We start from the raw sequence: 26,632 nt of genomic DNA on the forward strand, positions 1-26,632 counted from the left end.
TTGAAAAAAAAATTCTTTTTATTGGAACTCATCTGAACATCAGATATACCTGGTGTTGGTTAGCAAGAACCGTTTGTACATTTGATATTGATGGTGCCAAAACCAAAACAGTGACTGGACATGAGAAGGGTTGGTCGGGAGAGAGGAGAGGTGATGTTAAGAACAAAAAGAAATGATTCTGGGGAGAAGGGGGGGACAGGGAAGGGGTTGGGGGCAGGAACGACAGGAACATGGAAAAAGGAATATAACCAGTCAGAGATTAAGTGAAGATGCAAAACTGGGTACAACAAAATCCTTTTACAAAATATAAATTTATTAAGAAAATCTGGGTGAGAAAAGGGCCAGAAAGTAGGAGAGAGAGAGAGAGAGAGAGAGAGAGAGAGAGAGAGAGAGAGAGAGAGAGAGAGAGAGAGAGAGAGAAGGGGAGGGGGGGAGGCAGAAGAGATGAAAAGACCCAAGAGAGAAAATGGGCACAGGTGAGAGAAATGAGAGGAAGAAAAAAGAGAATTGAGCACAACAAAGATGCAGAAGCTTACACTGCCCAAATGGCATTAAAACCTTGCTGAGTAATCTCATCATAAAACAAAACATGCTGGAATACAGTGCTCCGCCTCCCACCAGTTTGATTTTTAAGAGGTAAATAAATAAGCTCCCTAGGAGGATGACAGGAGGTCATCTGGGACCTCAGCCCCACTCCACCCCGCCAAAAAATGGTTACAAAAGAAAAAGAAAAACCCTCAAGACACCCCCACAGTCTCATTTCCAATGTTCATTGTTTTAAAAAAGGAATAAATCCATTTGACAGCAGGAGAAAAGGGGAGTAGAAGAGATGGAGAGAAGCTGGCTGGTTTCAGAGCAGCCTCTCTCCTCCACGCAGAGACTGCCAGGAGAAAGGAGGGGAGGAAGGAGGAGGCAGCTGACCACCTCCTCCTCTCTTGACTGGGGTGTGGGATACACCGGGGGCAAATGGGGAGGCCGTTAAAACACTGAAGTCTAGTCTAGTTTTTTCTGTTCGAGTTTTAAAAAGAATAAGAGCCACATGCACAGCAGGCCCCGGGGGTCTGGAGGGCCTGCAATGATCCCTTGAGTGGCCGTGATGGAGGCCGGCTCCAGGTCCCACCAACTTGGGGCTGCCAGGCCCCGCGGGCCAGGGTGCTGGAGCCACTTGCTTGGGGGACCAAGGGGTGGGGAAGCACAGCAGGGGAAAGAACACTGAGATGCCTCGCTTCCAATAGAAAAGAAAAGAGCAGTCTACACACACCGTCGTTTGTTTTGGTTCAGTACAAACAGAATATAAAGTTGGCTGCTTTGGACGGTCAGCAAATATCCAATTGACAAGAGGAGGAGAGAGACAGCCCGGCAGATGGAGCCTGTACCCTGGTGGTTGGCCACGATGCCCGCCGTTGTGGCCCTCTCCCAGGAGGCAGAGAGCACAGCTATTAGGTAGTGTAAGCCTTTTTCTTTTTATTTAGAATAACCTCTTTTTTTTTCTTTTTTTTTTTTTAAACAATATTCCCCACTCCCAAGTTGGGCCAGTAAAGATTACATGGAAACTGGCACACCTATCGGCTGGAATACAGATGCACCGAATGAGGAAATTTAAAAACTTTCCGAGCGAAAAGTAGAACAAAAAGAAAAAAAATCTCCTAGCATTTTCCCCAAAGGTTTCACTCTCCTGCCACACACACTCTCCAAAGGACAGCTACCAAATCCAACTCTGCAAGAGAAGACAGAGCAGTGTCAATCGGGGAAGCCGCAGGGGCACAAGGAGGCTTTGGGTCTCGACAGGCACAACACGGGACCCCGTCGGTCGCCCCGGGCCCGGAGCCAGCACTCACCTATGTCAGTTTCTTGGCTTTGTTGTAGAGTGAATCCACTACTTTACTCATATTCTGAATCGTCTCCAGAGCAGCTTCGTAAGTTTTATCTACTGGAGGTTCATCAAAAATTATCAGGACTCCCTCCCCCTGGTCCAGGATCCCTGCAAGCAAAGACAACAAAGGCAGTTGAGGTAAGAAACAGAGTTTGCTATGAGGGGTTTTCAAATGAGCAGATTTAGTTATCCTGACTTTCTCCAGAAATGGACACACACACACACACACACGCACACGCAAATGCATGCATGCATACACGTCTTCCTGATGCATTTACGAATCAAACCACCCACACATTTGATGTCCTATAAAGTCAGTAAAAAGTGGGAGCAGCAAGTCAAACACTAGCCATGGCCCTGCCACAACAAAGTATCCTCAGATTAAACCTTTCCTGAATGTTCAGACTGTAGATCAGTTGAGGAGGAGAGGCATGCCTACTGATGTGTACTCATTGGCCACTTCCATTCCTGTCAAATCTTTTCTTCACGGAAGCCCAGACACCAACACTTTCTACTCTTTAAGGGCTCTGCCTGGGACTGGGCTGGTCCAGGTAACTCTCCATCTCAATGCAGGTCAGCACTTTCTATCAGGGAAGGGGAGTCACAGATATCACATGGCTCAGACTCTGCATCTGAACCCAGATCTTTCTGGCTTCAAGGACAGCTCTACCAGACCAGGCTGCCTCTCTGGGGACTGCAGTTGATGCTGAGATACAATTAATGGAGAGGCTAGAGTAAAGGGTTTGGCTTTTTATGTCCAATTCTTCAAACTCAGGAATTTAAATTTGTATTCCTCCACCTCAGAAATCTCCCCAGCTTCCATCCAGTTTATAACTACTTCTTTCATAAATCCCCTGCCTTAAGACCGATATTGTCCGGAAACTTTCTTGTCAATCAATACTCGAGAAAGGTTCTAATCAAGAAGTCCAGACTTCCCACCAGAGAACTGACTTGCAGAGAGCCAAACAGAATGTAAGTTTCCTTACAAATTAGTACAAGAGGAGGAAATCCAACATTCGATACACCAGAACTGTTGCTACTCAGGGAAGGTTGAGGCTCATATACCTTTAAAAAAAAACCAGGGAAAACTTGCTAAGTAATAATAGCCCCTACCTCACAAGGTTGCTGTGAGACCCAAATGAGGTAACATTGTGCAAAATGCTTTATCAATGCCAGTTGCTATTATTAGTAGGAGAAGTGCCCTGGCCTCATTTTTCCTAAGCAGCAGGAGGCCTCCACTGAGGAGCCCAGGCTGAGCTCCAGACTCCCAGAGAGGAAGACCCTAGAGCCTGACACGGCACCTTCCTACAGATCCTTCCCGGCCCCTTTTTCCAACTATCTGTTCATTCACTTACCATGAAATTTCTTGTCAAGAATCATCTGTGACAGTTTCCTTTCCACGTCGGCCTAAAATCAAAGCACAGCATTGAGGAGACAGGTCTCCAGACTCTGACCAGACAGCCCAGGTTTGTATGTCAGCACTCAAGAGAAAGGGCCAAGGCCAGTTGGCAGGCCTCGGTACCAGTGGAGAAGCCACCTCCTTCGAGGGAAGGACTAGACGAGAACAAATGGTACGTCCCTCTCCCACTCCACAGCCCCTCTCCCAAGGAGGCTTCAGAAGGACTCCACATAACCGACTTACCTTAGAGAGTTTGATGAGACTGGATATATGTTCAATCTAAAAGGAAAAGAAGAGGCATCAATGGTCAAGTAGACACTTGCATCTTGAACTAAAAGAAGTGAGCAGGAAGCGGGATGAAGGAAGAAACAGGATCTCTCCACAGCTCTCTTTGATCTAGGTCCCCTCTGGCCTCCCTCACTTTCGAGCTTAGTGATTCAACAATGGCTACTGCAAGTTAACCCAAGAGACTGACTAAATGGGAGAGGAGCCCCCCCCCAGGAATACAGAAGGCCTTGGCTACCACTATTTCTTGTTGAGCAGCCACTTAAATTGTTCACATGAGCTTGGGTGTCCCTCTAAAATGTAAACAGGAAACATTTCTCCTTTACATTGGACAATGAGTGCTGAACAAAATGTAGCAATAAAGTCAATTCTCAAGAACCAAGGATGTTACCCCCAAATACTCAGATCTCCAACCAGTCAAGGCATCAGATTGAACTGAATCCTCAGGAGCCCCCATCTTTATCTCTCTGCAACAGTCCAACAGCACATCACTCTTTCCCAAACACTTTTTCTTCAAGTGTTCTAGTCAATGACTTCCTTGAACCATCACGGTTCCCTTCAGAAGGTATGCTAACCAGTTCAACTGCCATCACTGGCTTGGAGTCTATGAGCCCCAGGAGCAGCTGTCCAGACCTGCCCTCCACGCCACCTGCCTCGCCCCTCAGCTGCCCTTAGGAGAGTTTTACCTGGACTCTGGAAAAGGGCTCAATCACCCGGATCAGATTCTGTTCCAATAAGTTATCATACAGCTTGGCCAGGTGAGTGTTGATGATGGGGTCATCCCGGAGTTCTACCCGGTAATCTGTCAGTGCCTACAGGAGAGATGCAGTAGCAAAGAATAGCAGTGAGAATGGCCACCCACTCCCTCTTAGTTGAGTACGATCTCTCATCCCATAGGGTATGAAGTGACTTCCAGGTAACCCAAAGACAACTGGGGACATCTATCTTCAGAAAGGCTAGGTGGGGTCTTCCCACCAAATTTTCTCGTACAGAAGTATAATAGTTTGTATATATACTTAATATAGATATGATAATTCTTCACTCCAATAGAATGTAAGCCCCTTAAGGGCAAGGACTGTTTCCTTTTTTGTCATTGTATTTCCAGTATGGAGTCCTGCTGCTGGCAAATAGTAAGCCCTTAATGAAGTGTTTAAATAAATGTGAAATGACCTCATGGATCTCATCCAACTTTTTAAAACCAATAATTGCAGTCCCTTATGACATGGGAAGCTCTTTTACAAAATACCAGCTTATGTAGATAGGAAGGGTCTGAGCCTCTGACTGCACTAGCAGAAGGAAATCCAAAGAGTTGAGAAGCACCTCCACCAAGGGATCAGTCAGCACATAGCCTCTGAAACTTCTCCTGAGCACCAGAAATGAGGTGACTGCCCAGGGTCACACAACCTGTATTTCCCTGGGAATAGATCTTAAACCCAGCCTGTCGACACCATGCCATCTAATGTATACACAGGATGCATAGGAGTTCCTGAGGCTCAAAGCTCATGGCCCACGTTGATATATCACAACATTTTCCTTTTATCTATACGAGGAATGGGTCAAGCACTTTCTGGAGTTTAGAGGCCTAACAAGGAGCCACAATGAAGTGATGAAGATAGTTACTGAGGCCAAAGAAAATGGAGGTGTACGCCTATTCCTGAGACAACATTTACTTCAACAGATTTTTCATAGCAAAGCTTAACTTCCTCTAAGAAAAATATTTTAAGCATTTATTGTTCTTAAATAAAAATAAAATCACTTCCATTTAAATTACTGATTGCTCAGGGCAAGAGAAATTTTGAATTCAGGATTAAGAAAATGTATTGGCACTATAATGGTACCACTCAGGCAGCACAAGCCAATTTATCCAGAATTATCAAACTTTTCTGCTACAATCTTTCAAGTCCATTTTGTCATTTTTTCCATTATGTCTGACTCTTGACTCCATGCTGTTTTCTTGGCAAAGATGCTGGAATGGTTTTGCTGTTCCCTTCTCTAGCTCATGTTATAGATGAGGAAACTGAGGCAAACAGAATGAAATGACTTGCCCAGGGTCACACAGCTAGTGAGTATCTGAGGTTGGACTCAGACCCTCTTGACTCTATCCACTGCATCACCTAGTTGGTCAAGTCCATGCCCACCCCCAATACAGTCTAGTACGTACTACCCATTAACTCACCTTTTCAAAGTCTGCCAGCGATCGATTCTTGCTAGCCTGAGCCACACATTTTAGTGCTTCTGTCTGCAAACAAGGAGGGAGAGAGTCAAGGTCATCTTTCTACACATTCACACACTCATCATAACACAGATCTCTTGGGTTCCCCTTTTCTGGAATTTCTTTTGGCAGTGGACTTTTCAGATAACTTTTGATTACAAAGACAGAAGATCTTGACCTGAGGCCTATAAGAGAAACTTGATACCAACTTCAACATAACTAAAAACACAAATGATATGCTCACCAGTAGCCCCAGGAGCAATAATCCCGAGGGACCTGGAAACACACAGAACCAAAAACAGGACGGATGCTTTTAGCAGAGTAAGCAATTTATTCTCCAATCATCCAAAGATCAGCCTAAGGATCAGGAAGACAGGCTGCTCCCTGAAGATTGCCCTTATTCTGCATGTCTTCTAGACTGACATCAAATATTTTCTTGGATACAAGAGTGAATTCTGGGATTGACCCAAGGTCAAAACCATTACCGGTGCTATCCCACATGCTAGAGAAGGTCCTGGAAGGCTAACTCAGGGTGAACTGTCACAGTGAAGAAATTAGCTGGGAACAAGGCCCAGGAGTAACAAGTTTCTGTGTACTGGGATGAACCAACCACTCTTTGGTTTCAAGTTACCTGGGCTAAAAGCATGATGTTCATGTTAGAGGAAAGTTTAAAGGTTCTCAGGAGAAAGCTAATACACCAGAAGAAAAGGGAAGTGACTTTTCAAGAAAAGGTTAAAAATTACTCAACAGTTTTGCACTGAAGGCAAACCATCTTGTATTAAGACTCACAGAGAAAGAGTCATCTCTTGAGAGTGTGTGTGTGGGGGGGGGGGGGTGAGAGGAGAAAAAAAGAGCTAGAGAAACAGAAGAGGACATGCCCAGTCCATTAGACTCAATCTGTATGGTTTACTGCCAATACACACTTAAGTGTGGTGAGGCTTTCACCACTATAATAAAGAGTGCGGTTGTGGCTGACATGGGAAGTGCCTCCCAAAGTGTTTTCTGATCAAAAGTCAATTATGATTCTATGTGGAGAAGTGGAAAAGTTCATCGTTATGGCATCTGTGCTTCTCTAGAGAGCTGTGTTCCCTACAACAGATCACCTTCGGCTCTATCACTTGTCTTTAGAGCCCAGAAGGGCATTTGAATCAAAGGAGATGGGAATGGGGGGGGGGGGGGGTGATGTAGCATAGAAGCAGACAGAGAAACCAAGATATATATTACTTTTCCAAGAAAATGATTCAACCCAACTCCAACATTAAGATACTGTAAACAAGAGCAATCAAGCATCACCTCTCTTTGTTAACTATACCCAGCAAAAAACACACACACAGCCTAACAGGGGTACTAACCATTCCCCAAGAGACATCAGAACCAGTAAAATCTGGGGAATGCATGCACAGTAACCCTAATGGACCAGTCAGAGGGCCAGAGCAACATCAGTGAAAACTCTATGGTGTACTGGATCCCTACAGGGTGGTCCACAATTTCACAGGCTGAACTATAACCAGGTCATCAAGGCTAAAGACTGGAGGCGGGTAATGGTGACTGGCCTGGGCAAATGTTCATCACTCTTGTGCTCTGTTTGGTTTCAGGACCCTAGAACTTACTCAAACTTAGAATCACAACAGACCTGGGTCATGTTCTTAAGAATATCAGATTCTGGGCAAGAATTGAAGAGAAAGTTATGATGGCTTGAGATTCAGAGGGAAAGAGGGGGAGAAAGAGTTGATGAGGGAATTAGAAAAAGGTACCATCCACATATTTTAGCCTTCTCAATTAAGTATGGGTTAGCCCCAGTCTCTTAAGGGTTCACCAAGAATATAAAAGGTCTTTCCTACCTGCCTCCCTGCATACCGCAGTGCGAGCTTCCCACTCACTAAGGCTTGAACATCTTCTGGCCTGGAAGAAAGAGTCACCCTTTATAATGGGTCACTTGCCCTGTTGAACATTCAAAGCACTGATCTTATCTGAACTATGTTACCACTGAGGCAAGCCACAGAGCCAGCCCTAAATTCTCAATCTCATTTGTTCTTTACAAATGCAAATGAGTCCCTAGATTTTTAGGACTACAACTCACTGCACTGTTAGGAAAAAAGTTGTGGTAAAAAACAAAAGACGCAGTTCAAAGCAGATTACACCAAAATGGCTATAAAATGAAATATTTTATCCCAAATGATATTGGTTATTTCAATGGTTAAAAAGAATTAAATCTCAGGAAAGCAAAGTACTGATTTGACCAGCTCTCATACTTTCTTTTCTACTACATATTCTCATCTCCATGCCAAGCAGTGTGAGCCCATGGCTTCTGGAAAATAGACCAAGTGGACTGGACTTAGATAAGTTTACAGAATTCAGAGCTGGAATGAGCCTCAGAAATCATCTACACCAGTGGTTTTCAAAGTGTGGTCTAGAGATTTCTAAGGGTCTGGGGTCCCCAAGAACTTTTCAGGGAGTCAATGAGGTCAAAACTATTTTTATAATGCCAAGGTATTTCATTTCTAATATGGTAAATCTCAATTCATATCTCACATAAAACTTTTTTTTTTGGAGGGGGGGAGAAAGGCTCTCAATAATTTTTACCACTGTAAAGGAATCCTGACATCACAAAGTGTGATCCTAAACTAAACCCACTAATTTTACTCTGGAGGAACCAAAGCTCAGAGTCAGGAAGAACCAGTACTTAGACTCAAGTGCTCAGTATAGTCCCTTACCCAATGTCAGCTGCCTCTAACGACCATAGGAGAAAGCTTGTGCCATACGGGTTTGGATAACAGTGTTGGATGCCCTCTCCCTAGACAGTCGCTCCCTGAGGCACCAGAGGCCACTGAGGGCTCAGTAACTCTGCTTTGCTCCCCACCTTCCCTATGTCCCATCGGCTCGGGCACCTACGTGTTGAGCATGATTTTGCAAAGCAGCATGTACTTCAGTGCTGTGATGGCCTTGGGGCTGTCGATGGAGTCATAGCCCTCAAATGCCTCATAGAAATAAGAGTACGCTGTTTTCCAGTCCTTCTCTTCTGCCGCATGGATGATACCTAGGCACAAAGGGGGATTCAGATCACAAGGAACTCATTCAGCTTCTACCCAGGATCCTACAATTAAAAACTGCACCAGTTAGATAAACTGGCCCTGCCTCATCCTCACTGCTGAGGATCTAGAAAAAAGAGCAGGCCTAAAAAGCTGTGTGGAAAGAAGTGGAAAAAATGTCAAATATTTAGTAAAACTCAATTAAAAATATAGAATACAGGAAGGCTAGGTGGTATAGTGGATAGAGCATCAATCGGCCCTGGAGTCAGGAGTACCTGGGTTCAAATCCGGCCTCAGACACTTAATAATTACCTAGCTGTGTGGCCTTGGGCAAGCCATTTTAACTCCATTTGCCTTGCAAAAAAAAAAAAAAAAATAGAATACAATTTCTAGAACTGGTAAACATGACTTTTTTCAATCATTGGTAAATTTGGAGCAAACTGGAGGAAAATTATAGGGCCACAATAAGTCTTGGTAAGCCCTTGATGTCTGATAGTTTTTTGATTTTACTCTATAGACAAAGAGACAAGTGGATGACTTGACTCAATTCTAACTTGGGAAGGAAACATGGATATGTGACATGCACAGGTGACCTGTTCGAGCAGGGTCAGTCAATGTGCCAACTGTTCACTACAGATCAACAACAGGGGCTATGCTCATGTCACTCTCCATCCTCCCACTCCCCCCCCACAACTCTGCCCCAGGTCCCACTCCCCTAATCTAGCTGTTGCTCCAGGCTGAGGGTCACCATCTTCAGTCCTTTGGTTTAGGACAACAAGGTTCAGGTCTGAGATCTGCATTGGGCAAACGGTATCTTTCAAGAGGCCTCAAAATGATCATTAGTCTAAGTTAAAGGATTCTGTGATAAAGATGCAAGTATTCCCACATTATTTTTATCGGAATTAAAAATGAGAGATTAGGAATTTATTTTAATCCTGAATAACTCAAAAGTTGATGCAAAGCTAGATCCAGGATTCAGCTTCTAGTTTCTTCCTCTAAATGTGAGCTTCCTTGGCCAATTACTCATACTACATTGGTCAGATAAGAGGAGGTGGCTGGTGTTTAGGAACAAGTAGTTAGGAATAATGAAATATGTTCTACACACAGCAAAGAATGGTTTTTTGGGGGGGTTTACAAGGCAATGGGGTTAAGTGGCTTGCCCAAGGCCACAAAGCTAGGTAATTAAAAGTATCTAAGGCCGGATTTGAACTCAGGTACTCTTGACTCCAGGGCCGGTGCTCTATCCACTGCGCCACCTAGCCGCCCCAAGAATGTTTTTTTTTTTACATGAACTAAATTGGAGCGTGCCGGAGTTCCTCCAATCACCAAATCATTAATCTCTCTTCTCCACCTTCCACAAAAACGAATACCCCTGAATAGTAAAACAAAGAGAACCAGGCAGGATGATAAAGAAGCTCTTTTCCCCCATGGAAAGCGGAAAACATATCAAAAAGAGGAGAGGCTGGAGTTGCCTCATTGAAAATCCAAGACAATGGTAGGGAAGAGGCTATTACCTGACTGCATGTCCAAGGTAGCCTGCAACTTAGGAGGGCAGTAGATGGCGTTTGCTGTGGTTCGAGCAGACGTTAAGGCAGCTCGAGCTTTGGGAAGATTGCTCAGGGCATGGTATGTCTTACTCTCCAAGAGCTGCACTTCCACCAGAAGGGCCTTGTCGTCCATTTTTTTTAACTCTCTTAGCAACTGAGAACCTAGCAGGGAAAAGGTGCACAGCCCCTCTGTTAGATTCCTTCCAAACAATCGTGTATATTAAATATTAAATGCTACCTTCTTCCTCTCAAAGTTTCTTTTTCAGGAAAAAGATCTGTAAGGAGTAAGGGACCCAAATACAAAAGGTTCCACTTTTCCTCTCACCCCATTGCACATTCATTTACTTCAGTCACTACTTTAGGCCTTCTCTGCCTCCCCCCCCCCACTCCCACCCCCACCCCCCAGTTTCAGGAAGCTAATTAGGAAGACTGTATCATCCTTCAAGACTTCATCAGCCCTGGAACTCCTTCATCACTGCCCTCTGCTTCTCTGATGGGAGGGTAGATCCCTGGCCTCCAGACCCCCATTTAAGGAGAGATCTGAGCTCAGAACAACTCTTACCTAGCTTCTGGGACTTCTCTGACTTTTCTACCAGGCCCCTTTAAGTCATTATGTCTCCTCCCAGAGGTGAAGTAAAGTGCTTTGCAAACCAGAGAGCACTACCTAAATGTAGTAGCTGTGAGCCTATGCCACCAGAGGGGGAGGGATGGCAGGGACTACATGGTCAGCCAGATCAGGAGTCACTGGGAGTCTGTGTGAGACACTGTTTCCTGGCTCTCCAGATGGTAAGCAGTAAATCACTTTACATTACTCTGACTGGCCAAAGTGTTTGCTCTAATTCTCAAACTATCAGTTATCCAGGTCATCAGTGATAACTAGGCCATACTGACACAGAAATAAGGAGACATCACAATCAATCCTTCCTCCCCACAATCCCCAAAATTCCTGAGCTACCCCAATTCCCTTGGTTCATTTTCCCAGACCATCATTCAAACTAACTGTAAATCCACAAATATGACTGTAAATCCACAAAAATAATTTTCTCTATAAATAGCAGAGGTGTTACTGAAACCTGGGTCACCTAGATGATCTCAAACCCAACAATCTTTCCACTACCATCACTATTGCCTCTCCCATAAGAAGTCACAAAGAATGCCTCAAATCAACCCAAAACCATAAGCATGTAGGCCTAGAGCTTATGGCTTAAGACTAAAAGCACACAAAGGCTCTGTGGATTCAGCAGTAACTGACTATACAAAGAAGGAAGGAAGGAGGGCCATGTGAGTGAATGAGCAATGATTCACTTAATCTTGTCCTCAACTGGTTGGTTTCCTTGTCCTCGTGGAGGTGAACTTTTCAAAAACACAAAGGTGGAGAGATGCTGTTACTCCACTGCCCTAGCAGAACACATATAATTTACTCAGGGAGGAGAGTAATGTGCAAATTTAAGATCCACTTCAGTAAAATTTGGTTTTGACAAAAGAATTGGCCTTTGCTTCTCAAAATGCGGATTACTTAGGATTCTAATCATTGAGATCCCAAAATTAAGATTAAGGGGAAGAGGTCACTTCAAATTTATTGGAAAAGTTACACTATCAACTATCATGAAGGTCCTACGAGATCACTTACCCAGCTGTAATGCTTCTTGGTACCTCTTGGTATCAAAGTACAAAGACACCAGCCTCGCCTGGAAAAGAAAAATATGACTGATGGGAGGGGAGGGACAGCTGGAAAAAGGAACCAGACACTGATAGTTACAGAACTGCTAATGATGAGTACATACTTTCTGCTGGTAATGCTAATTCCAACCTGAGAAGTGATCCAATCAACAGAAACAATTCAGAATGACTGACTGATGAGGCCACTAGAGTGCTACCAATCTAGCCCAACAGTGCATCTGGTTCAACAGTTGAATTGGACTTCTTGAACTTCTAAGCAGGAAAGACAAAATCTTTCTCTAGCATGCCAATTCCAAGAGTAGTGTCTAACCACTAATCCAAGAACAGTGTCTAATGAAATTTAATTACTTAGGCATTTCTCATAACAGAGAGTATCCTGTTACAATCTAGAACTTTTCCAAATTAAGGAGACTGGAATTATAAAAAGAAGCTAAAATTTCTTCTTGGATATTCAACAAAGATTAAGTATGAGGTCAACTTAATACACCTGAGCATGTCTGAGGCCCATGTCACATTTACAGGCTTTCAATATACAACCCATTGGGCACATACCTCCAGAGCCTGACGTAAGAAAGTCCTCTTCTCAGATTTGGCCCATTCGATGCACTCTAAGCAGAGCTCAACCTACAGTGCAAAGAGAAAATACATGCAACAATCCTGAGTACAACTGACTTGTAACACTGGTTGGAAGGGTAGGTAGGTCTATACATTATGTTATATGTCTTCTGGTATCTGCCCTAGATTTTTGCTACGTTCTATTCTAAGTTGTGTAACAAGTTCTGGTACAATGGGGCTTACTATGTTGTTTGTGTTTCCTAAATATTAAAAGTCATTTTGGTTAAATAGTAGTCTGCCCCAGAATCAGGCCAATTCACTTGGCCTCCCCCTCCTGTTGAGGTCCCTCTAAGGAGAATGGTATGAAAGGGTCTTGAGGTGGTCCTGAGGAACTTTCCCAGAATGAGCAAGTCATTAAAAATTTGCAATGAATACCAAAAGTTACAATGATCTCCCTCCAAATGTCCACACACACAGAGAGCCACAGTTCCAACATAAATGCTTTTGTTTCTAACAGCTGCTTCTAAGGCTCAAAAGGCCCAGCTGGGCAATTTCCCTTTCAGATTCTGGGCAGAATAACTAGCCAATTCACGGGCACTCTTGTGGACATATCAAACTTAGCTGTTTATTAAATAGATTGTATAAAATTTCTAATGAGATCACAATCAAAATAGGTTTTCTAAGTTTTATTTAAAAGCATCAGTCTAGCAAACAAATAAATGACCTTGCAAAAAAAAAGAATCATTGAGAAAATGTTGGCAGTTAAGTAATTTTTAACCAATATCTAAGAAACAGATATGTGATATGAAGAACTAATGAGGGGCGGCTAGGTGGTGCAGTGGATAAAGCACTGGCCCTGGAGTCAGGAGTACCTGGGTTCAAATCCAGTCTCAGACACTTAATAATTACCTAGCTGTGTGGCCTTGGGCAAGCCACTTAACCCCGTTTGCCTTGCAAAAACCTAAAAAAAAAAAAAAAAAGAACTAATGCAGCTGAACCTATAGGAAAGACAATACTCAGATGCAGAACGAGCTTTAGGACTAGAGGAAGAAAACAGAGGTCCTTGAATCTTACCATAAAAACAGACCTTTTTTTTTTGAGTTTTGCAAGGCAATGGGGTTAAGTGACTTGTCCAAGGTCACATAGCCAAGTAAGTATTAAGTGATGAGGCTGGACTTAAACTCAGATCCTCCTGACTCAGGGACAGTGCTCCAGCCACTGCCCCCCTAAAACAGAGTTTGTTAAACCACAGACAGAAACAAGAGCAGAAAGGAGAGGGTCAATGCTTTTGCTGCTGGCCCTACTATTAGCATTAACATTTTCAAATTTATTTCACTATGGTTCTATAAGTGTATCATGATTCTTAACTGGGAACCATCACAGAGCTCCAGACATAGAGAGAGGAAATATCTCAGCATAGATATTCATCTAAAAAAAAAAATTGCTCATTGTATTTGGGGATCCCAGAAATATCCAATACCACAGGACTTCCCCCAGCAAGATGGGATCAATCAGTTAAGAGTTCTTTATCAAGGGTCCCTGTTGGTCATTACCTTAAACTGAAATAGAATTTTTCAGAAGCTATAGAAGTCTGAACCATAAAACCATAACCCCACCCCCAAAATAACTATCAAAACGCAAAGGTGTTTTGATTTAGATAAGGGAATTTCAACAGATACACTCTCTCAAACACCCTAATCCTGCCATGACTTACTTTTCCCCCCAACTCCACTACACAAAAAGATGGCCAGTGAGACCCTTGGTCACCCACAAGCACCCTTCCACATTCACGAACTCTGAAATACTTTTATCTCATCATAATCTATTATCATTCCATCTTTTCCTCTGCCTTTTCTTCAACCTCACTGTGATCTGATTCCTTCACTTCTTAGTTCTTTCCCAAGCCATCACCCCTACATTCTCTTCCTTTCCCAATGTTGTCCCTTTGGTGACCCAGTTCAACTCTACACTTTCCTCTTGTCTCAAGCCCCTTACTGAAGCTCTTGCCTTGCCAAACCCCAGACCCTATAGGGTCACTACCACCACCACCACCCAGTCTTTGCTCATGTTCACACTGCTGCCCAATAAAGGCAAAGAAAATTAGGAAACTGCTGAGTGGATTTTAGTACAAATTGAAGTTACATAATCTCCACTGGGCCTTAATCACTCTCTCTCTCACCACAGTGGCTCTTCCCAACTTTTTTATTCCTCCTCAAATCTTCCACAGCTACAACCCCCCCCCCCCCACACACACACACACAAGAAATGAAAACCTTGCCTCATAGTTCACTGAAAAAAACAAAGAACCTTGGCTTCTCTCCTCCTCCCCAGGTCACACCACTCAGATGCTACCACCTTCTCTTTCACCTCATAAGATCATGCACAAGTGATTACATTACATGCCACCTTCTCAAGATTATCCCTCATCTTCAACCTGTTCCTATCTGCACTCAATAATGGGGAATGTCCCCCAAACGACCATCCTGGACCTTTTCTTCTCCATCTAAACTGTTTCACAGGATAAACTATCTCATAGGCTCCTATGAATTCATTTATCATTTCCATGCAGATGATTCTCAAATATTATCTGCCCTCTCTCACGACATTCTGTATCACATCTCTAACCGCCTAATGGACATCCTGAACTTTGGTCCCACAGACATTTTAAACTTACCAAGGGAAAACTCTTTCCCCTAAAGCCTTTCTTCTTCCTAATTTCCCTATTATTGTCAAAGGAAAGGCTGTCCTCCCAGTCATTAAGGTCCACAACCTTGCTATCTCTCATCCTCAGCTCTTTCTCTCTCATCCCATTTCTAGATACAAACAGTTATCAAGTCCTATCTATTCTGCCTTCCCAATATCTCAATTCCCAGTATTGTATGTGCCCCCCTCACCTCACACGCAGACTGGTTGTTCTGCCTGCCAGAAGTCTCTTCCCGACTCCACTGGTCATTTAGCTGTCAAATGGATCTTCCTAAAGCACAAGTCTGACTCTGTTACTTTTCCATTCAATCAACTCCAGTGGCTCCCTATGACCTTCAAGATCAAAAATAAAACCCTACTTTACCACCCAGGCCCTTCCTCCCTTTTGTTTTCTTACACCTCACACCCCTCTACATACTCTCAGATCATGGGGGGCCTCCTTGCAGATTCTCACACATGATACTCCTCATCTCCCACCTCAAACCATCCCCCACCCAGGCCTAGAATGCTTTCCCCTCCTCCTCCCTCCTCACCTCCACCTTCCTTCAAGTTTCAGCTGAAATCTCACTTAACTGCAACAAGTTTTTCCCCAGTCCTGACTCTTTGTACTTTCAGTATGTTATCTACATGTTCGTTTGTACACACTTGTTTAGAAATTTTTTTCTCCTCTATTAGATTGTACACTCCTTGAGGACAAGGACTGGGTTCTGCTTTTCTTTGTATACTCAGCACTTCACCCAGTGAATAGGTGCTTAATAAATGTCTGTTGTCTGTCTGATTGACTGATTGATTGAATGAATGAATGACAGAAAAAGGTCAAGCTATGTCAGGTATGAAACCTCCTCCCCCAAAACTGCCACTAGAGAAAGTCTTAGAGCTCATTCAACAAGTATGAGTCCTTCCAGTGAGTCTATGCAGTGGGCAGAGGAGAATGGAAAAATTTTAAGGAAAAACTTAGCATATCTGTCTGTCAGCCTAGAGCAAGTTCTGATATTCTAAATAAATAATATTATTTAATTAAGGAAAAGGGGATAGAAGAGGGTCCTGAGAAGTCAACAGGAATATAATTTCTTTCTAACATTGCTGTTTTTATTTGAAATTAACCAAACATTTTAACACCGATGTCCAAAAACAGAACTATCTAAGAAATTCTGGGAATGAATTGACTTAGTACAAAATATGACCCTGTTGAAAACAATATAATTGAATTTGGCAATCAATTATCCTAGAATGAATTTCTTCTAAGTGTCTGGCACATTAGACTTTAGTGAGCTATCTGACTAGGAATCAATTTTTTTTTAAAAAGTCAGGAGTTCAAGATTAGGTCTTGCTGGTTCAAAGCACCACAGAATTCTCAGCCCTATAAACTGATGTTTATATCTTTATATAACTTTTGATTACATTATGATGTTTATATGACTTTTGGTTTCTCTCGTGTACCTGAGGTGAAAGGTGAGATGAAACTGAGCAGGACCACCTCCACAACAGAACCTAATGGCATATCTCTCCAAAAAGAAGCCAGGGGCTAAAATGAATTCATGACTGTCTGCATCATGATTTTCCCTTTGTTACTTTGTAATTTTTCACTTCCTTCTCTTCAAAATGGAAAAAAAAATGGCAGTCACCTTCAGAAAAGTCTGAAAACAGGACCATGGCCCCCAAAAGTCTAATTTCATTATAATCCCTGGCCTAATTTCACAGCTAAGAAGGCCCAAGTCATTCCTGTAGGGATGCTCGAACCCCAGGGCCAAGATGTGAAGGGTTCCAAAAAGACACACTGAAAGAGTTAATGAGTGTTCCCAAGGAGCTTTGTGACAGTTAATGAAAGGTACCACAGAAGCAGAAAACATTACAAAAGGCACAGCAAAATACAATACCTCAAAGACAAGAATCTGGTTTTGACCCTGATGTAATGAGGATTCTAGGGACCACTGGCAATCTCCATTTACAAAGGCAAGCATGGAACGGACCCAAAGTATCAAATACCCGGGAACAAAGGGAAACTGATGGGATCAGTCCTGAGGCTGCCCTTCCAGTAGTCCTTTCTCACAACAGCTCCACAGTTGAAGCAAACAGTTTCAACCAAACTGGTTCTCTCTGTATTTCTTCCCTGCAATCCCTGGGGCTCACCTCCTGTCCTGTGGCTGCTTCCATGTCAAGGAAGAGGTCCAGCAGGGATCGGACCAGACGGGCTGCCTTCGCCTTGCTGATGGAGTTCAAGAAGGGTCGAACATACTTCAAGAGCCCCCCAAGCTCTGTAAGGTAAATCAGAAAAGAGAAAACTGTCAGTCACTCAGGACATAATGCAAATACTAAACAGTCTTGATGATGCCATTTCTCCATGCCTTTTCTTCCAATCTCACTTTAGGGAGGTTGTCACCTCCTTGAAATGAGACGTTTCAATGTCAGAGTAAGGTAGAAGCTAAGTAAATGCTTTTCATTTCTAAGTCTCCCACTTTCATTAAGAAGTTTGTTGGGGGGGGGGTCAGTTCCAGCCCACTTTATCATAATAACAAGAACCATTTTTTTTTCAGGGATAGGTAGAGCTGGATGGTCAGCCCCTGTGATCCTCTCCACCTGAGATTCCATGATTGCCTTCCTCTTTGGGGAATACCACTTCTCTCCCTGGTTGTCTTCCTGCATGTTAACTGTTAAAGAGCTATGAAATCCTTTCAAATATTCATAATTAAACTGTTGAACATGAGCTTTCTTTTTTTTTCTTAGGTAATTATTAAGTGTTTGAGACTGGATTTGAACCCAGGTACTCCTGACTCCAGGGCAGGTGCTTTATCCACTGCGCCACCTAGCCACCCCTGAACATGAGCTTTCTTAAAACAACAATAAAACAAGGGAAAGTTTTTCTTAAAAAAAAAAAAGTTAAAATTTTGCTTGTAAAAAGCGTAAAACTTTAAACATGGTTCCACCAAAATCCCCAAGAATAATGGTCTTTCATTTCAGTGAAACTCCCAATACTGATCAAGACTAAAAATGAAAGTCTTGTTGATTATTGATCTAGGAGCTCAAAAGATGAGTGCTCAATTTAATGTTTCTCTCCTCAGTTCAAGAGAAAACCTTACTTTTCCATAGTTCAGGAACATGTTCTATTCTTATCTCTAGGTCCTTGGGGTCCTCATTAGCTAAGACTTAAATAGCTAGCATATGCTAGCTATTTAAATATTGTATTAGTAGTGTATCACAATTACATACTATATTGTAGTTTATTAGACACATCAGAGACTTTGTAAAGAAGGGGTAAGACTTTGATATTACAAGTACCCATCCTGCTCTACTCTCAGTAAGATCTCCTCCAGAAGGGCAGCTCACATACCACTCTCACTACTATTTCCCTGCCTATGTTCACAATGCTTCTTCCACTGGAAATTGTGACAACCTCTGGGTCACTTCTGTATCCCAATATCCCTGCCTCAGTTGCTGCCCCCCCCCTTCCTGGTGTCCACTCCAAACACCAACTTTGGTAAATATGTTTTGGTTTTTTACTGTCTGCATCACACAACTAAGAATTTTATTATAGCATAGCCCATTCGTAGAATTGGAAAGGACCTCAGAAGGAACACAGTCCAGCCCTTCACTCAACACAGAAATTCCTTTCCTGACAGTCAAGTAGCCTCTATCTGAATATTTTCAGGGACTGGGAATTCACTAGAGTGGCTTCCCATTTCACTGTTAGACAGTTTCAATTGTTTGAGGGGTTTTTTTTATATTGAATCATTTGCATCCTTTAACTTTTCTACAATTTGTCCAGTTTTACATTAAGAAGATGATATGTTCTTCCATGATGGACCTTCAAGTATTTGTAGGCAGTTACAAAGTTTTCTCCTGACAACTTCTCTAGGCCAGGTTACCACTCCTTCAACTTCTCCCCCATATGACAATCTTCCATACCACTCTCATCACACTAGCCACCAGTCTCTGAATTCTCCAGTTTCTTAATGGCCCACTTTCAAGTCCCTCAGAAGGGAATACAAAAATTCCTGATGTCTGACCAGCACAGAGTACAGTGGAACTAGCTTCCCTGAACCAAGTTTCTTTTTAATACACTATTCAAGCACCCCAAATCTGTACTACCATTTCTTAGAAGCCAGGTCACACTGTTGGCTCACATTAAGCCTAGGATCAAAAGAACCCCATCCCCCTCTTTTGTGCACAAATTACTAAATAATCTTTTCTATATTAACTGAATTATTTTAAACCTAAATGTAGGGCTTTAAATTAAAGAGATAAATATAATCTTGTTTGAATCCACTATCATTTCAATCTAAGAAAAGTTTGATTGCTTTCATCTGACATCTACCCCTCTCTCTCTCTCTCTATCTCTCTCTCTCTCTCTCACACACACACACACACACACACACACAATTTCATATTAGAAGTAATATAGTACTGAAAATGGAATCCAGAATGAGTTGGGTCTGAATCATGACTTGTAGCATTCCACCTCATTTGTCAGGGACAAAATGAGATAATAAAGGTCAGCTTTTATGGTTGAGAACCTCTCAATCCATGGGAGCCATATTCCTTTTTATATTCCCTAACAAAACAAAAGATCATAACCAACTTTTCAAAAATAGACTTCTCTGAAGACAATCAAGGGTACATTATCTGATCACGTTCCCTTCCTTTGAAATTCTGACTTCTAAAATGGCCTGGCCACTTTCCCCCAAGGTTCCTGTCACTTCTAGATCACCAAATTGTATTGGTCAGAAGTAAATTCAAAGTAGCTTCTTTCCACAGAGCTGCTTCTACCTTCTGGGACAAAGCTGCTAGTATGAAAAGCTGATACATAAAATACTGCCTTGCTCACTGATGGATTCATAGATTCATATACTTTCCAAAATAGATGCTAAAATTTTTGTAGGCATGAAATGTCTCCCATTATGTGTACCTTCAATAACTGGAGGTGCACAGGATATCATAAATACCTGATGAATTACTGATAGAAAAGATATGGTTCCTCTCCTCAAAGGCTTTATAGAATAAAAAGAAAACAAGATAGAATCTAACTTGCTGTACACACACATCAATGAAATAAGACTCATAACTTTGTTAGGGACGTAAGAGTATATATACCAATATTGACCAAACCAGGGCACCAAAAACAGTCAGTTTTCTAGCAACCCTTACTCTTTTCACCCTTCCCCAACTCCACAAGTCTTAGTGTCTGTGAAAGCTGAGTGGGATGGATGAAAGAACAGAAGGGTCAAAAAATTATAAGGATCGGTTACAATCTTTCATTGAAAAGTGTTTGACAATAGTATGTTTTGTAACATGAATTCTTCATTATTCAGGCTAACAGATAACTCAAACCAGATAAACCAAAAGCCTTTTTTCACTTGCCTCTGTATTTTTCACAAAAAAATTTTTATTTTAATTGTGATTTAATTCCACAAATATTAACATCAGTTTGACTTCTTTAAGTTTATAATCAACTGAATGTGGGGAGAAGTGGCTCAAAGCAGACAAAAGTTGGTCTGGGATAAACTTTTCTAACAGACAATTCTTATAACTGAAAACTGACAATACAAGCACAGTTAAGCAAAAGAAATTTCATGCAAATGTATGCTGAAGTTTCTCTCATCATATAGTCACCAATGGAACTCCCATTTGTATAAAGTAATCTGTTCTGCTACAATACATTAAAATTATCAAGGGAATGGATGAGCTTCTAAGCACCAAATTATGATCTTGGGTCAATTACTAACCAAGTTACTTTTTCCACACTTATTTTTTAAAGGGGCCCCAAACTTCCTCTAAAGGTAGCAGCACTTACCTGATTTAGCTATCCTAACTCTAACTCCCCAGCAAGAACTGAGCAGGATTTTTCAGAACTTCTAGGCCAAGTCCATTCCTAAGCAGCCTCAGCACTTCTCTCTTAGCTCTAGGACATAAGAGGACCAGCAGCTGAAGCATCTCTCAGAGACCCAGAATTCCACCTGGTACAGAGTGTGACAGACCAATGAGCCCACTCCAAGGGTAGTGTTAGAGCAGGGAGTTCCAATGGAGAAATCTCAGGAAAACTTTGTCCAACTCCATTCTTATTCATTTCATACCAGTGAGGATGGTGAGTCACACAGAAATACAAGGTCCCAGCAATTTTCCAGTCAAGGTTAGAGGTCTCAAAAGCCCATTTGACACATACCAAGGCTACTTCTTGAGATCCCTGAGAGCTCCTTCTAATCAGTATGTGAAGTCTCAGAGTAGGGAAGACATTAGGGAAAGTCATGATCACCCATGAACATCAACACAGTGACTTGACAGTTAGGACTGACCTCCCCCCACTTCCAGAATTCCACAATTCTGACCCGAGTGTATGGACTCCATAATTCCTATTACAGAGTTCCCCATACTTATTGGGGGAAACAGAAAAAAAAAAAAAACCCCAAAGGACCAAACAACTGGGCTGTGCACACCTGACTAAGTCCTTTCATATTCTACATAAAGTGAAACTGTAAACAATGCTTCCTTCCCGAGCCAAAAGGCGGCTCCAGAGTTTGTCTCACTTACCTGCAGCCTGTCCAGTCTTGGCCAGAAGCGATCCCAGTTCCAGGATGCTCTGCTCTTTGACCTGTACCGCCTCCTCATCATTTTCCTGAATGTCCCGCTTCACTAGGAGAGAATAGCAAAAACCCTCTGGTAACTGGGAGTGGGAGCCTGAGACCCAGCTTGGCTCTTAACCACCTAACCAGGCGAGGAAGGCACAAAGCAGTCTAAGTAAGACCTCGGGAGGTGTTCCATCCCAGGAACGAGGGAGAACTTTAAAACTGCAATCCTGAAACAATCTAAATTCTAAAGAGGCTTGAAAGAGAACTCGGGTCCAGTCCATGGAATGAAAACAGGAGGCTGACAAAGTTGAACTCTGGAAACCTGTTAAAGAAAAAACCAGACAACTTTCCTTCTGTCTTCCTCCCGTCCCAGCAAGCGGGAGGCGGCGGGTGGCGATGCCGGCCCAGGCGGGGCAGGGAGGATGAAAACTAGGAGGAATTGGCAGCCTCGTGTACCCCGGGCAAGGCAGAAGGCCGGGCGCCGGGGCCGGGCCGGGGCCGCCCCCGGCCTCGGGGCCGCCGTGACTAGACAAAAGCCCGGGCGGGGGCCCCGTGGGGGCCGGACCCGGACCCCCTTCTTGCAGGCGCCCCGACGCCGGCGGGGCTGGCCGAAGGCCGGGCACAACTTCTCAGCGGGGGCGCTCCCGGGCGGGGAGGCCCCGGGTCCGAGTTGTCGGGGTCCTCCCCGCCCCCACGGGGGGCGCCCCCCGGGAGGGGGCACCCGGGCCGCGGCCCCTTTGTCCTCGGGCCCCGGGAGGGCACGGGCCCGGGGGCTCCGCGGCCGCCGCTACTTGTTGCGCCCGAGCCCGAGCCTCGGCTCCGGGGCGATCGCGGGCGCCCGCGGGCCGGAGGACTCGGGGAGCCCCCGGAGGACTCGGGGAGCCCCCGGAGCGGCCGCGCGCGGGGAGGCCCTCGGGAGCGCGCGTGCGCCCGGCCGCCCGCCGGTCCGTCCGTCGGCGGGTCCGTCCCGCCGGCCCCGGGTGAGTCAGCAGCGGCGGCGGCGCCGGGGCCTCCCCGGCCGGCCCCCCGCCCGGCCCGGCCTCTGCGCGGCGGCGGCGGCGCGGCCTGTGCCCCGGCCCGGCCGAGCCCGGCCCCCCGGCACACCGTGAGTCAGCAGCGGCGCCCGGAGCCCCCGGGCCGGCCCGGCCCCGGCCCCGGCCGCGCGCCCGGACGGCGAGGGCGGCGGCGCCCGGCGCGGGCCGGCCGCTTACCGATGGAGTGCAGGATGTCGATGGAGGCCTCCCGGTCGGTGCTGAGCAGGGACTGGGCTCTCTGGAACTCCACCGCCGCCGCCGCCATCTTACCACCTCTCACACCGTCCCCGGCCGCCGCCGCCGCCGCCGCCGGAAGCAGCAGCGCGGCCGGCCCGCCCCCCGCCGCGCCGAGCATCATGGGAGTTGTAGTCCTTCCGCCGGGCCGACGTCGGGCCGGGCCGAGGCTGCGAGAGGGCAGGAAGGAGCGGGGCGGGGCGGGGCGGGGCGGGGGGAGGGGCGCCCGGGGGCGCCAGAGCCGGAGGGGGCGGGGCGAGGGCCGGCGCGACGCGATAGGCGAGTCGAGGAGGAGGCGGGGCCGGGCCGACCAGAGAGAGGGAGCCGGGGGCGGGCCCGGGGCGGGGCCTGGAGGGAGGGAGGGAGTGGGGGCGGGGCGGGCCGAGCCGAGGGGAGCGGCGGGCCACGTGCGCGGCTGGAGGGCGCCCCGCGGGCAGGGCCCAAGACCCCCGACCCCGCCGCCGGGCCCCCGCCCCGCGACCGGCCGCGAGCACGAGGCTTCCGGGCGGTCCGGGCTGCCCGAGGGTCGCACCCCCACCTCCGCCCCTCTCCTCCCAAACCGGCCTTCCTCCTCCTCCTCCTCCTCCTCCCCCTGCCGCTCCCCTCTGTCCGGCCACCCCATCCGCCCCTGGCCCCCTCCTCCCTAGGCCACCCCCGAACGTCCCGCGGGTCATGCTCACTCCTAGTTTGGGGATCCCTTCCCCGTCACATGACTCCGGCACCCCCGGCTTTGCCTGTTGGACAGCCCGGAGAGACCCCAAACCCTCGGGTCCTCAATCGAGTTTGCCGCTTGGGGGGCCGGGGCGCTGCACAGCTCTTCGTGGCGCCCTCGGCCCCCCCAGGCCTGCCCACACCCTTGCTACAACCTGGCCGCCTTCCCTGCCCAGTCTCTGCCCACTACAACTTCCACCCCGCCACCAAAACTATCTGATAAAGACTAGAAGACTCCAGGACCCCCCCACGCCCCCTCCACTGGTCCCCTGCCAACTCCAAGATTAAATGAAATCCCCTTTTGTCTCGTAAAACCTTCCAGTCTTCTTACACTCCAGTCCCCCAACTGCACTCTCTACGCCTCTTGCTGGCCCCGACTCACGAGGAATCTCCATCTCCCGATTCTCTGCCTTCTCCTGCCTAACCTCAGCCTCATCTCCCTGACTTCCTCCGTTTCCTTGAAGACTCACATCCAGCCTTCTGCAGGAGCCCTTTCTGACCACCTCCCCTTAGCCCCTCTCCCGCCCTCAGTGCCTGGCCTTTAAGATTGCCTCTCATTTGTACTGTCCATATCTTGCATGTGTGTACGAAATTTAGTGGGCTGTTTCACTCATTAGAACAGGAGCACCTTGAAGCCATGGGCTGTTTTGCCTTCCTTTGTACCCTCAGCAGAGTTTGTATAACTGTTATCTGATTAAGAGGCAATCTAGTGTACTATCATTCTCTATGAGAATGTTAACCCTTGAAGGCAGGCACTAATGTCTTTTTGGCTTTTATTTGTACCTCTTAGCATTGAGCAGATTCTGAGAGCTAAACGTTCCATCCATCTATCTAACCAGGTTTAAATCCTGCCCCGAGTGCCTACTAGCCAGCTGAGTAAACTTGACCAAGACGCAATCTCTCTTGGACTGTTTCCAGGCTACGGGTGCTACAATGTAAAGAGTCCTGGGCCTGGAGTCGGGAAGACCTGACTCAAATGAACTCAGACCACTGCTAGCTTTGTAACCATGGGCAAGTCACTTGCCCTCTATATGCCTCAGTTTCTTCAACTGCAAAATGAGGGAAAATAATAGGACTGGGTTGTTTTGAGGGTCAAAGAAGATATAGTACAGTGGTTGGCACACCTGGAAAAAAAAAAGTTTACCTCCAAGGTCTCTTCCAGCTCCTAACCTATGAATATGATCCCTCTTCAATATAACAGCTCTGCAACTATTCATGCCCTCTTTCTGCCCCTTGTCCTATCTTTTCTTCTCTAGGATGAATTTGCCCAGATTCTCACATTGCTTGGTCTCCACAATACTTACCATCCATCCATACCATCCTCTGAACTCCCTTCAGCTTGTCAAATCCACAAAACATTTCAATAAACTTTGATTAAATGTCTGATTTGTACCAGGAACTGGAGATTCAGAGACAAAAAGGAAACAAGCCTTACCCACAAGTTTAAATGATACTAGAGAGGGAAGCAAGACAATCACACATGTATTTTGTTAGTGTTTTGTACAGAACTGTTATTTCATCAAATATATTTACTCCACAAATGCAAGAAAAACAGAAGGGGGAGAAAGAGCCAACACCTTGGGGAGCCAGAGAAAGCCTTATGGAATACCCGAACAGAGCTCTGAAAGAAGTAGAGGATTCCAAAAGGTGAGGTTGAATACATGAAGACAAAATAGAGCATCTACCTAGATGTGTGGCCTTGGGCAAGCCACTTAACCCCGTTTGCCTTGCAAAAACCTAAAAAAAAAACCAATAAGAGCATCAAGGTTCAAGTACACCTATTACTCCACACTGGCTGGAACACTGAATGTGTAAAGGGGATTAATATAGAATGAGGTTGGAAAGGTAATTTGTATTTTAGCCTATAATCAGTGGGGAAGATTTTTAAGCAAGGGAGTCACAGGTTCAAATCTTTAGCCTCTGAGTGAGGAATAGAGTTCAGGGGGGCTGCTAGGTGGCGAAGTAGATGGAACACCGACCCTGGAGTCAGGAGGACTTGCGTTCAAATGTGACTTCAGTTAATGATTTCCTGGCTGTGTGACCTTGGGCAAGTCACTTAAGCCCCACTGCCTTAAATAAATTTTTTATAAAATAAGATTCAGAGAAGAAATAGAAGACCAATTAGGCAAGAAGCCTCAACTAGTGTGGCAGCCATGAAAGTGAGAACAATGGAAAGATACAATAGATGCTGTGGAGGGTGAATCAATAAAATTTGCCAATGGATCTGACTTCAGGACTGAACAAGCGGGAATAGTCATGGATAACTCCAAGCTTTCAAATCCTAGGTGACTCAGTGTTTAGGATATCCTCAAATCTATGACCTCATGAATACAGAAGTTTCCTCAAACATTGCAGCTTCTTTCCATCCATGCCTGCTTGCATTGTGTAACTCTTGCCTATCTGTTCATCACAGGAGGACTATACTAATAGAAGCTTTCTGTCCTTCCTCCTGATATTTCAAGGCTACCAGTGAGAAGAACATCCTGGTTATCCACCTGTCACCCATTACTCACTACATGACAAGTCTATCTTCTCTTCCTATCATTTCCTTAGCATCTTTTTTCCTTCAAAGGCCTGTTCATATCCACCATATGCCTCTTCAATGCATTCTGTGTGACATTTATTCTTAACTCTTCAGTTACATTTCTATATCTTGCCACTATATAGAAATGCTGGCAGAACACTGGCATTAAATAGATGGGAGTTTTATTTCTAGGAAAACTTGGGGTCATAAAAGAGTTTTTTAGTTTCCTAAAGTCAATTCAGCCCATTTTCCTTCTCATGTTCAAATCCGGGCCTTCATATTACTC

The 26,632-nt window shown here is 45.1% G+C and overlaps 1 protein-coding gene across 1 annotated transcript; it reads right to left on the reverse strand.

Annotated features, from left to right (window-relative positions):
* Positions 1-23,250, reverse strand: PSMD11 (proteasome 26S subunit, non-ATPase 11). The gene is made up of 14 exons (XM_074188957.1): positions 23,055-23,250; positions 21,806-21,907; positions 17,414-17,538; positions 12,578-12,649; positions 11,976-12,033; positions 10,313-10,507; positions 8,662-8,806; positions 7,611-7,671; positions 5,734-5,796; positions 4,244-4,369; positions 3,516-3,551; positions 3,229-3,280; positions 1,839-1,981; positions 1-1,717 (listed from the first exon to the last, which is right to left on the reverse strand). The coding sequence occupies exons 1-13, from the start codon at positions 23,233-23,235 to the stop codon at positions 1,839-1,841; spliced, it is 1,359 nt and encodes a 452-aa protein (XP_074045058.1). The 5' UTR covers positions 23,236-23,250; the 3' UTR covers positions 1-1,717.
* Between the last annotated feature and the right edge of the window lie 3,382 nt (positions 23,251-26,632).

Source organism: Macrotis lagotis, chromosome 5 (genome assembly GCF_037893015.1).
Source record: "Macrotis lagotis isolate mMagLag1 chromosome 5, bilby.v1.9.chrom.fasta, whole genome shotgun sequence".
Lineage (NCBI taxonomy): Eukaryota > Metazoa > Chordata > Mammalia > Peramelemorphia > Peramelidae > Macrotis > Macrotis lagotis.

Coding starts and splice junctions, on each gene's coding strand:
- PSMD11 (XM_074188957.1), bottom strand. CDS start 23,235: ATGATGCTCGGCGCGGCGGGGGGCGGGCCGGCCGCGCTGCTGCTTCCG. Junction 5,797..7,610: donor TGCGGTATGCAGGGAGGCAG/GTAGGAAAGACC, acceptor CCTTGTTTGCAG/ACAGAAGCACTAAAATGTGT. Junction 3,281..3,515: donor GTCTCATCAAACTCTCTAAG/GTAAGTCGGTTA, acceptor CTTTGATTTTAG/GCCGACGTGGAAAGGAAACT.